General features: G+C 39.2%; 1 protein-coding gene across 5 annotated transcripts in view; it reads right to left on the reverse strand.

The window, feature by feature from the left end:
- LOC127069469 (Krueppel-like factor 3) overlaps positions 1–13,098 on the reverse strand; it is a 244,791-nt gene that overhangs the window by 214,983 nt on the left and 16,710 nt on the right. Inside the window, exon 1 of one of the 5 annotated variants that reach the window (XM_051006546.1) lies at positions 5,790–7,633. The exons of the other annotated variants lie outside the window; for them this stretch is intronic. Within the exon in view, the coding sequence (XP_050862503.1) occupies positions 5,790–5,831 (42 nt within the window). The 5' untranslated portion in view covers positions 5,832–7,633. Of the gene's footprint in view, positions 1–5,789; positions 7,634–13,098 lie in introns of those variants that run through there. 5 annotated transcript variants of the gene reach the window in all.

Here is a 13,098-nt window from a genome sequence, read left to right on the forward strand (position 1 = left end):
TATCGAGCGTTACGAAATTTTTCTTACGAAAGATGGATCGTAAGAAAGAAAAGAAAAAAAAGAAAAACATACGTACTTACGTACTTGCTTACTTTGTATTTTGATTTGTTCTCTATGTGCTGGTATGTATATATCTATATATGCATATATATATATATATGTCTCCATGTATGGCTCATATATCTCACTTCCGGTCAGAAGTTATCCTTGTAATTCGCTCATTAGACGAAGTTATGCCGGGAGTAATTAGCGCTCGGCTAATCGACTACATTCTCCAATATCGTGCTCGGTGCATAGTAAACAGGTTCAGTGTGGTCGGAGTGCGAGAATCTATTCGATATATCGCGACAGTAGCCAGGATATCATCGAGTTCGTGGCTAGTGACGCCCATTGAACTAGATTTTCGATTGAGGTGAGCGGTGAAAAGTAAAATTCCACTTTCGTTGCCGTTGGTACAGACGTTAATTAACGAGTAGACAAAAAACTATAAAAATTGATAAGGCGTTCTCGATAAAAGTTTTTTTGAGAAATCAAAAGAGTTCTATAGGTATAGGTAATAAAACAGATATGATCGATGATCTAAGACGTTTATGATCAATTAGACGAAGCATATAAAGTAAAATGCTAATAGTATGTATATATTTTCGCAAAAAAAAAAGAAGGAAAAAGAAAAAACCAACGACAAAAAAAACGAGACAAAAAAGATGATCGACGATTCAAGACAGTTATGATCAATTAACGCGTTACAATTAAAGGAAACAGATAGATTAAAGAGACTAGGAATTCTATAATATAACCAAGTCGAGAAAATAAGATGATAAGAGGGAGAAGGAAGGAAGACTCGAAGAGGACCTCATGCTGAGACGATCACGTTCCAAGGACCGGTCGGTCCTCTTTGGGTCTCTTCTCCTCGTACCTCTCCTCATGAAACTCGGTAACGACGGCAACAACGAGGACGACGGCGAATCTCTTCGAACGGGATCGAAATGCCTCTAAAGAATTGGATTATCAATTATCCGACGAGAACCTCCACGCCTCTCCTCGATCCTCTTTTCCTTCGCTTCAAGCTCTTCCCCCTTGAGGCGACTTGAACGCAGTACTGCGACGATTCGTTACGGTGTCGTGACTTCTCGTGATATATCTCGATGATGTCGAGTGGTAAAAGCAAGAGAACGAACGAACGAACGAACGAACGAACGAACGAACGTAGGTAAAAACGAACGAACTCTATACACGTAATAATGACGACATACACCTTATGAAAATGTGTTACGAGTTCCTTACCTACGCGAAATCGATATGTCTAAACAATTACACGCTCGAATGACGAAGCGTTCCCTTTAATTATTATCAAGACACGATTTTCGAGACTCCTGAATCTCAGATGGCACGTTTTACGTACGAGAATTTAATAAGTCGTTTTCTACCTTTGAGATATGACTCGGTCTCGCGACCGAGAAAGATCTCTTCGTTAAGACACGCATACAGATGCGTCTTATATATGCGTTGAGAGAAATAAGATGCACATGGAATGTGCTACTCGCTCTTCCCGTGATCATTTTGCAAAATCTCTATCTCTATCTTTCTCCCTCTCTCTCTCTCTCTTTTCTTCTCTTCTTTTTCTTCTTTTCGAGAAAGAGAGAAAGAGAGGAAGAGAGAGAGGGAGAGAGAGAGAGAGAGATGACTCGCAAAAAAGACGAGAAAGAATATTTCTTCGTCGAACTTTAAGTTATGCGATATGTTATCGATTACATGTTATTAATATCGATCTTAACGTCGATTAATTTCACAAATATCTCCTTTCCTCGATGAATTAATTGATATCCACGAGAACGCTGTAACGCATGACTGCCGGCATATAAATCAATGATAAAACGCTTGGTATATTACGAACCGCGAACCGAGCGATCCTTATCGCATCGACTTGTAAATTTTCCTTCTAATTCATAATTTAATACGTGACTCTCCCACACTACAGTGGCGTGTCATTAACGTGCTCTTACCACTGAGAGAAGATCGCTGCACCTGTTCGTCGGTTATACAAGAGAACGAGAACTTTTGAAAGAGAGAAAGAGAGAGAGAGAGAGAGAGAAGGAAAATCAACACAGAGGCAAAGCATGTGTATCTTCTTGAACATCTATCACGAGTGTCGGATGTGCTCGACATTGCACTTCTTCGTCTGATTTCGTAGCAATATTTTTTAATGTCTTCCGAGAGTTAATTGAAATTGGTCTTACGCTTTCGAAATGACGTTTCTTCTCTTTCTCTTTCACCCTTCTTTTTTCTTTCCTTTTTTTCTTTTTTTTTTTTGTATTTGTTTTCCCTTTCGTTTCGAATTCCCAAACTGTTTTATAAAGTTCACTTTGACCTTACTATAATACGGGAAAGAAACTCGATATCGTTGTTAATTAACTAAATCGAAAATGTCGATAAATCATCGATAAAATGATTTGTCCGATATATTAAACTTGTCCACCTTCCTTTCGTCGCTACTACGCAAGAAATCCTTCATCCGCTCGATCCGATCATTTCAGGGTTTAATAACTGATCGCATGATCGAACGATAACTCATTTACCGTCTTATTCGAGAGTAAAAATTCATTAACAAAAATGACCGTTCGATTAACGATCGCTCGGGTGGTTTCTTTTCTTCTTTTTCTTTCTTTCTTTTCTTTTTACCAGAAGCAACTTTCTCACGTATAAAAAGAAAGAAAAAAAAAAAAGAAAAAAGAAGATGTTTTAAACAGTCGATCCGCGCTTCCATCGATCCCAACGATCGATGGAGAAAATCTTCCATATGTCGCAAGTCTCGAAAAGTAAAAAAATAGAAGACGGTCGATCGATTCTCTTTAATCAAATCGACTCGATCTTCCGAAGAAAATCGAGACACGTACGCACTTACTTACTTAAGTAGTTGACGAAAGAAATAAAAAAGAAATAAAAAGAAAACGAAAAGGAGAAAGAAATAAAAGAGAAACAAACGCGTCACATCGAAGAAAGAAAGAAAGGAAAAGAAATAAAGAAGGGGGTAAGACTCCGACGGCATAGTCGATGGCGGTGCATCGTTTATTCAACAGAGCCTGTGATTTTCGCGAGTTTTTTCTTTTATTCGTGTAACAGTGGCTGAACTACCTCGTCCCATTTGTCCGTTTTGGGCGACAGTGTACGGAAGAAATCTTTCCGGTTTTGGTGGTATAACCGGTTTTACGTATCCCTATGTACCTTTTTTTTCTTTTCTTTTTTTTGTCCTCCCTCCGCACAAAGAGCGATGCATCTCAAGACCCCCATGAACCTTTCTCCCTTTTGCCTTTTACCGATGTATGCATGCACGAGCTAGCTTATTAGACACCGAAGAGGCCACGATTCTTTGAAGATCTAACCGGTAATCACTTTTAATATCGGCGATTACGATGAATCATGCAACTATCGACTTTTCCTTCGACACTTGTAGAATACGGACGTATAAACGTCCTAACGTCGTCGTCGTCGTCGTCGTTCATGAACATACGAAAAGACACATATAGAAGATAGATAATTTTGACTCATCCAAGACTTAGGCAGGCTTCATCCTCGACCGTTAGTCGACGTCCGATCGTAGAATAGGCCTTAACGCGAGTCTCTTCCTCTTTATTTCACACATCGAGCGTGGAGAGCCGTTATTGTAAATCCTAAGTAGTTATTCCGCAAAATAACGGATTTTATAATATAACGGTAGTAGACCGGCAGTGCACGTTGTGTTGCATTCTTTACGCTCGATCTTTCATTGCCTTTTCCGCGATAACGATCGTGTCTTGTCGGGAGAACAACAACGCGACAGCTGGTTCTCGAGGAAAGCTCTCTTTCTCCCTCTCGTTCCCCCCTCCCTCTCTCTATTTCTCTGTCTTTGTCTCTTTATTTTTATTTAACATAGAACGTTCGAACTTTAAAGAGTTCGATAATAAAGATCGAAACGGAGATCTACGATGCGATTATTCGACCTTGAGGTAAGAACAACTTTGGCTTTTCTTTTTCCAAGCTCTCTCTCTCTCTCTCCCCCTCTCTCTTTATCTATCTATTCTTTTTTTTTGCAGCCCCTGCCCGTTCGTGTTAATTATTACGCTCGGAACGCATACCCGCTCGTTCGTAATTCTTACGGCTGCACTATCGCAGCGGTAGATTTAATACGTGGCATTCGAAACGGCGTGCAATAATCGTCAAGTACATAAACGAGATAATGTCAACGTTCAACGCTGTCCACCGAGATATATACGGTGGACGAGAGAGCTCGGTGAGAATCGGCGCTTGAATTTACACGATGTGCTTTTCTTTGAACGTTGTTTCGCAGTGGGCAATGACGTACGATGACAGACTCGATAAAATCGTTTTCTTACGGTCGATCGACCGCTCGTTCGCTCGCTCGTTGTTGTTGTTGCTGTTGTTGTTGTTATTGTTGTCGCTGTTCCCTTCTCCTTCTCTTTCCTCGATTCTCCTTCTCTCTTCCGCTACATCCTCAAAGATCGGTCTCTCACTCTTAATGTAAATTAAAATACGAATTTTCTCCATCTTGCGAAACGCTTTTCAAAACTTATCACTAGACCTTTTTACGTTATTTTCCCTTTTCCATTTGTAAAGAAACTCAAGTTTGTTAAAGTATGTCTGTATCTGTGTGTGTGTGTCTGATTTGTGTGCATGTGTATAAGTATACACAGCTTCTCGACGACAGGACAGCAGATAAATATCCGATCGGCCAAGAGAACCATATCGGTGAAGCTACGTGCCGTTTAAAGTCTCGCTGCGTTCTCTAGCAAAAGCACGAATGCCAGAAAAAGGAGTACACATTTTATCCCCGTAGAAACACGCCCGAGATATTCTCGTGACACGCGGTTGACAGACAACGAGAAAGTCCCTATCGAGTGAACGACGACGGCGACGACGATTACGACGATCTTACAACTAAACGTTCGATCGTTTTATTGTCCACATCTGGAAGATCATTGCGAATTACGAAAAGAAATTATATTTTCTTTTCTAACGACTTACGAGTAAAATAGATTTCATTCGTTGCTGCGTTCGTTTATTCCAACAACGATCTATAATTCCAACAACGATACGATTCGATATTTTTCTAATTCGTTTCTAAACGCATACAAGCACGAAGCTCACACGTAAGTACGTATATATGGAAAATTGCTCACCATGTTGGAATTAGAAGGCTATTGACAGAATAATTCTCGATGTGAGAAATATCGTTGATTCGTTGCCGATGAAAGAAACAACACGAGTCAAACTTTCAAAGCGGCGCTCGGATAAACGTACACGCGAAAATAGTGTTTCCGGATTTCAAACTGACAACGCATCTATCGGCGATACGTGAAAGGGATCGATCGTGTTTGTAGAAAATAAATCGTGCCTTGCGTTCACGATCAAACTAAATCGAGAATCTAACGCGTTGTTTCTTTAATTTCGACGCGCGTCTGATTTCACAAAATCTGAAAAAATTCATGTACGCCATTCGAAAGAAATAATTATTCTATAAAATATCGTTGATTAGTTCGCTTCGCCATATGCTCGGTTTCGTGCAAAATCCAACAAAAAAAAAATTATCTTCGATAATTAATAAATTTTCGCTGATCGTTTCGTTTTCTGGGACGTGTATGGGTTTAAAAAAATCTCAAAAAAAAAAAAAAGAGAAAATGTCGAAAAAAAGAAGAAAAAAGAAAAAAAATCTCTGTGATAACAATAAAAATACAATCAATAAATACAAAAAAAAAAAAATTATTCTCAAAATATAACAGACTTTATAAACTTACGTCGATCGTTTCTTCTATTATAAACGAGTGGAGTTCGGACATATGTGCGTTATTGGAATGCAGGAGAACGCCCTTCGATTCGTTTATTTTCCTTCTCTTTCTCTTCTCTCTGCATATCCAAATGCTATCGAAAGCGTACCGTTTACGAGCGGTATAGTCGATAAGCTCGAAGAATCGACTTGCACACGCAAGTATCGGAGGAACGAAGTATCTATGGAAGGGTGTTAAGCTTGGTACCAGGCGTGAACAGGTTTTAACTTGAAGTAGGAAATAGGTGTAGCGAAGGAAAGAGAGAAATAAAAGAAGAAGAGAAGAGAAGAGAAGAGAAAGTGAGAAGAGAGGAAGGGTTTGGCTATGGTTTTACGAGCTAGTGATCCCGTGGGCGCCTTATTTATCGCAGATATTCGACGGTAATATAAACACTTAACTGACTAACCTTACCGAGAAAAATGATTCTATTAAGCTGGCAACACGTTGAATCACGAGAGAACTAAAGAATCGGGTGGTCGATATCTAGATGCCTTCCGTTTCGATTTGTTATGCGGAAAACGTAAATGCCTTGTTAAAATCACGAAAGAATAACGTGAGAGAACTCGCTGATATAGGTTTAAACGTGGTGAAGGTCTCAAACGTACTAAGATTAACTACGAAGTATTAAATTGATTACATTGGGATAACCTTGGAGTTCCAAGAAGACGAATGTACGTAAGGTCCATACATGGGAGGAGTTTTCAGATAAATCCTTGACGCTAATTGGTCGTCCTTGAAGAGAACAAAGCATAAGAACGTTTGTTACGAATGTTTCTTAAGGAAGAGTCACATAATAATAACATCTATTTCGACCGCTTTTGTTTATTTACTTCAAGGAATAAGATATATCGCGAAGATCGAAGGAACAAAAAGTTTAGAAAATATATGCGTCTTTATTCTCTGTTTTTCTTTCTTTCTTTCTCTCTTTTCTTTTCTTCTCTCTCTCTCTTTTTTTTTACGAGCGAGTGAAATCTATGGGAATACATACGTCGTGATTTTCAGAGGACGATCGAGGAAAGAAATTTTTTTTCAAGGAATCGGGTGAAAGCTGAATAAACTCGAAAGTGTCGGAAACCGTAACGAAACCTTTTTTAATCTCTTTTCTCGATCGATAAATGAATGCGATCTGTCCTCGATTTTATCTTTCAACGATTCCCTTTGATTCTTCTTTTTCTTTTCCTTTCTTTTTTTTTTCTTTTTTTACTTAATTGGAGTCCTTCGAGGGTATGGCGAAATTCGCGACGCTCGATCGATTCCTTTAAATTTAGGATCATTATCGAATCGATCGATCGATCGATTATTACTTCGATTATTTCGAAATTCTCTTCGAATATCATTCTCATGAGATAATCCAAGAACGTTCAACTTGTAACTCTTTGATCTCTCTCTCTCTCTCTCTCTCTCTCTGCCGTTTATTAGAATGTACAATGAATAACAAATTAATAGATACTAAAAGAGGAGAAACAGGAGAAGATGGCAAACAGTATGGCAATGATGAGTATAATCCGACGATTCGTTGGACCACGTTATTACAATGAAACGAAGGTACGCGTTTTAACGCTCGTTTGGCTTTACGAGGAAGTGAGCTGTGTATATGTTGCATCTCGTTATTTATTAGCGATATCCACCTTGGTAATGTCGGCACTTACGAAGCGAGAAAACTAGGTAGGCGCATCTGAGAATGACTCAGCTTAGCCGACTCGAGTGGAGTTTCATAAAAACGTGTCTCTCAAACCTGGCGCGAAATTCAGGCGCTTAAGGTAGATGAGAATGAAAGGAAATCTTCGATGATCGTTTTTTTTTCTTTCTTTCTTTCTTTTCTTTTTTTCTTTTTTCTTTTTTTTTTTTTTTTTTTAATCGACTCGAGTTTAATTTCTCTTCGTATAAACGTACGATCGGAAAGGTTGAAATCTTAAAAAATCGATGAAATCGGTGAAAGGACAAAGACGAAAAAGGGAGATGTTTCAGGAGAGATCGCATTATCTCGAGGTGACAAGGAAAGAAAAAGGAAAAGAAAAAGGAAAAATGAAAAGAAAAAACAGAAAAGAAAAAAACCAAGAAGACGGAGGTGGATCTCGCTGTGCCGCGCCGCAGCGAGCAGAGTCGAGCCGATTTAAACAAATTCGCACCTCCTTAACGCCGACCAAATTTACGTAGCAAGTTTAAAACCTTCCTGGGCCGGGCACGACTTTTACGTCGTTGTGCGTGACGTTAACGATTCGTAAATTAAAAGGGCCGCGTTTTGTTCGGAGGCGGTGTGGGCGGTTGAAAAAGAATTATAAAACGATCGTTCAGCTTCTCTGGGAGAAACGAAATGCCTTCTTTGTCGCTTTCAACAATGTTTCTCGTGGAAGAAGAAAATGTTTTCGTTTGAAGAAAAAGAAAGGAAAAAGCAAGCGAACAAGAAAGAAAGAAAGAAAGAAAGAAAAAAGGGAGAGGGGAAAAGAAAAGTACATTTCCATCGTTGCACATTTATTGCGTTTCTATTCGCCAAGAGAACATAGCTACTTTGTCAACCTTTGAAATATCGTTTCTTCCTCGCAACAGGACGTACCTCGTGACGTTACGTATGTCTTATGTATATGTATACGTCGATAACACGTTTCTTAGAAAGTACTTTGCAATTCCGTCGTTACGTCGGTGAATTATAGACGGGAGAACTCCCGCATGAAATTGAAACTGAAACTGTTCTCTCGAGCCCCTATTTTATACTTGTATATTTTATTATACGAGGATGCGCACGATTTTACGATTTTATTGGAGATATTTTTTTCCTTCCCCTCTCCCCTGCCAATCAAAAAGAAATTGAAACGAACCTGTTAAGATTTGACACAGTGAGTCTAGTAAGACGATTAAAGAAAAATAACAAACGATTATTATCGATCTAATTCTTCACTTTTAATAGAGTTTCTAACTTCTGATAGTTAAATTATTACAGACATCGACTTAGACATACCACGAAGGGAACATTATGATACCGCAATGATAATCAATAAGAAAGGAGAACGCGGTCCGGTTCTATCACTCCATAATCAATGTCTCTACCGCTGTTTAGTTTTCTTTTATTTATTATTATTAATATTATTATTTTTTGCTCTTTTTATTTTTTCTCAATTCCTTCTTATAAAAAAGAAAATAAAATAGAAAGAAGAAAAGAAAGAAAGAAAGAAAGGAAGGAAGAAAGAAAGAAAGAAAGAAGGAACGTGCAAGAGAGATAAAGATAGAGACAGCTCATGTATTCAGTAACGAGAACACAGCGAGATCGAGCTATATATTATCGAAGATAAAATCTTATTACTCATTGCAGGAGTGCTGTTACCGATACGCTGACAATTTTGTAGTCCATTACCGTAGTCGAGGCACGAGTATACCGATATCGTGCGTGAAGAAAAAAGCATTTCCTTCGATTATTAACGACCGTATCGCAGTTGTCCATACCGTGACACGCCTCTGTTATGCGAACGATCGTTAATCGATCATACTCTTTATATCGCAAGAAAATCATGCCGGCAATCCTCTCGTTTCGGACGAAGTTAGTTTTCGTGTTAGAGGGAGGCATGCAAGTAAGAGAAAACAAAGCTTTGCTTTAGACGTTAAAACGTAGCTACGTGCGGATTCGCAGCCGTTGCGCAATAACTAAGGCGTGTCAGGTCTTTAAATAAAACGCATACAGGCCGTAGCCTGTCACCCGTCCTCTCGAAATACATCGCCTGGATCAAAGACACGTTTAAACGGAGTCTGGCCTTAAAGTACACGAATTGACGAGACTTTTGGCTCCTTCCTGTATCTTCGACTTCCGCGAGAAAACTGAGAAAGAAAGAAAGAAAGAAAGAAAGAGAAAGAGAAAAAAGAAAAAACGAGAGCAAATTTCATCTCGCGAAAGTAGTTCTAAAAATATCAAACCTTTTGCATAGCTTCCGTTTGCCGGCTCTCTCTCTCTCTCTCTCTCTCTCTCTCTCTCTCTTTCCGTCGAACTTTCTTCTTCTTGATGAAGATGATATAATGCTCGTTGACCTCGCACCAAAAAAGATGCCAATTATCAGAGATACGTATCATTTCTTTTTTTTTCTTTCCTTTTCACAATAAAACCCGTCGTTGGATCGCGACGGATCAAATGGAAATTGGAATTTAAAGGCGGATACGAAAGTCCTTTGAAAAAGGAAATCTTGAGAAAGCCGTAAAACGAATCGTATTAACAAGTCGAATCGATCTTTGTGCTTGTCAACCGGATCCTCTCCGTTAGTGCGACAAAAATTTATTGCGAATAACGATTTCTCGCGGTTGCCACGAAGAGAACTATAAATGTCGGCTCGTTGCAGGAAGGAGAAAGAGAGAAAGAGACGAAGAAGAAGTAGAAAAGGAGGAGAGACGAAGAAGACAAGAAGGAGAGATGAAGGAGAGGAGGAAGAAGAAGAAGAAGAAGAAGAAGAAGAAAAGGAAGAAAGAAATGATATTCGACGTGCATACGCGACCCCAGTGCGAATATAAAATAAATTAATGTCCCTACGACGTTTTACGGGCGAGATATAATCGAGCGATACTTAGTATCCAACAGCGCGCGACTTCGGCTAAATGTCTTTCAGAACCGTAAACGTTACGCCACGACGTAGCAAAGTTCCAATGTAAATTTTGAAGAACGTACGTAGTCTCTGACGTTATTAAATATAACTTATTATCGAATTACATTAATGCTAATAAAAGATTCACGTAGAGAGATCAGAGGAGAAGAGGAAGCATATCGTTATATATGTATGTACGTACGTACGTACTTACGTACTTCAGTTTGATACGACTTCAAAGGAAATCGACTTGAAACGACACCTGCACGAATTATTTCACGAGAGAGGGAGAGGGAAAGAGAGAAAGCAAGAATCAAATTCGTTGAAACATTAAACGTATTACCAAGAGCAGAAAAATCAATTTTTAACGAGCACATCACCGTTTTACCGATCGTTAACAAGCGAGATACGATGCGTTATCTTCGATCAACGTGCTATTCAAAGTTGCAGATATTCGCAACAAGGTTAAAAAGAATTTGTACGTTCTTTCTACCCGCATTGCCTTATCGATTTTGCCCGACGAGGTACCTTACGAAATAACGACGACGACGACGACGACGACGACGACGACGACGTGAACGATGAGAACGAAGACGACTATAGTAATACCTACGAATCCTTCGTAAATTAAATTTGCCTCTTCCTTCGATGAATTATTCCCGAAACGAACGAGAAGTTATTTCTATCCGAACTTTGCTAACTCTATTATTGGATCGAATTTCAAGTCAGTAAGAATCTATTTAATCAGGTTTTAGCCAGACGTTCGTATCCCCAGGTGCTGGTTAAGAAGAAATTTCAAATGAAATAAAGCGAAGGAAAAAAATGAAATAAATAAAAAAGAGAATCGAGATAAGGTAACGGAAGCTGCAAATTCGAACTAAGAAAGAAGAACGACATCGAAGAGACAATGCCTGTGAAATAATTCCACGTGATATTCCCCATTGGATCGTTACACCTGTGTGTCGCGAAACGAGCTACCAGTAGCAATTAGCGGCGCGTGGCTTTTATGCAATACATATCTTATAGTCGACTAAAACGATTTAACGTACGACGAGAGATATCAGAGAACTCTGGGCCGCGATAAACGATAACACCAACGCTCACAACCACTAGGTAACGACACTTGCCTTTGTGTATGCCCGAACGAGTTGGAATAAATATTTCAATTAACCTCGCGTTAACGAACGTGCGAATTTCATATCGAGTTTTTTTCATACAATTCGAATTTTAATACGAATTTCGAAAGATAATCGACGTCAATTTTGTGAAAGATATTAAATGGAGGAAATGGTATCGTAAACTAATTAGAAAGAAAGACGCTACATTAAGAAAGAAAATGACGGGGACGATATCGAGCAGGATTCTCCATTAAATTCGGTCGTACGGTAAACACGTTGATTTCGTCGCCGCAGGTGGTGTCGATGGCTGTTCGAAAAGGGAGGGAGGTAGAGAGAAAAAGGACGAGGAAAAAAACAGAGGAGGAGAGAGAAAGAGGAGAAAGAGAAAAGAGAGGTAAGACGATGACTGTGCAAGAGAGCGATGAAGAGGACACAGGGCGAAGGGCCGACGACCGATTTTCACGGAGAAGGTAGCACACGCGAAAGAAAGAAAAAAGATGGGAGTAAGGGAGAAGGAGAGAGCGATAGTAAGAAAGGAAGAGAGAAAGAGAGAGGGAGAGAAAGAAGAAGAACGGGTTCCCCGAAGGGACTTTTTTTCCTCCAAATCGCCGATTCGTCGCACTAGCCACGAGAGAGGGCCGCACCCGCGTGCCTCTGCATTACAATTTATCACCGTCGTTAATAACCCGAAGACGAAGATAGTGAAGCGTAAAAAAAAATGAGAGGTAGAGAGAGAGAGAGAGAGAGAGAGAGAGAAAGAGACAGAAAGTATCTTATCGTTTACCGCGTCGAATTCTTTGATTCAGCACGCGTATCGTCGAACGAAGGACGCTCTTTGACCTCTTAACAGCCTTCTTGAATGAATGAAAGAGATATCTTCTGGTAGATTGTTTTACCCGGCGCACCTTTTCCAACCTGTTTCTCGCTTTGTTTTAAGTTTTAAAGGAGAGGAAGATCTTGGTTATCTCGAGACAGTGATAGATGTCCTTCGATCATCCGTATTAATCCCCGTGGAAGACTGGATTTGGAATCTTTAAGACCCTCATCTTTTAATCCCCGAAATTCGCCGTTTTAAACCCGTTGAGAAGTTCAACGAGTAAATAAAAAAAGAAACAAAAAGAAAAAGGAAGGAAGAAAGAAAGAAAGAAAAAGGGGATTCCTTATCTCGTATCTTTATCGTATCTTTAACACGATGCAACGATGTAAAAATGATGCACGTTCGATAATAATGTACGCGCTACGTATATTTTTTACTGTTTTTTATTTTTTATTATTTTCTTACTATTGTTATTTTTTTCTTTTCTTTTCTTTTCTTTTTTATTTCAAGTCTCGGCTCTTGGTTACGCGAATTATATACGCGCTTAGATATTGGATAAACTGAATTGAATCGAATTCGTGGATTACCTAGGTACTCGAGTATGTCCTATCAAAGGGAAGTTTATTCGAGGAAGGGTCAAGTCACACCACAAGTACGAGAAATTCGATTTGATCTTAGTAATACCGGTTTATCTGGTTTCCTTTCTCTCTCTTTCTCTCTATCTTTCTCCTTCTCTTTCTCTCTCTTTCTCTATTTTTCTCGTCGTATCTAGCGTTAATTTCTCA

Source organism: Vespula vulgaris, chromosome 15, assembly GCF_905475345.1.
Source record: "Vespula vulgaris chromosome 15, iyVesVulg1.1, whole genome shotgun sequence".
Taxonomy (NCBI): Eukaryota; Metazoa; Arthropoda; class Insecta; order Hymenoptera; family Vespidae; genus Vespula; species Vespula vulgaris.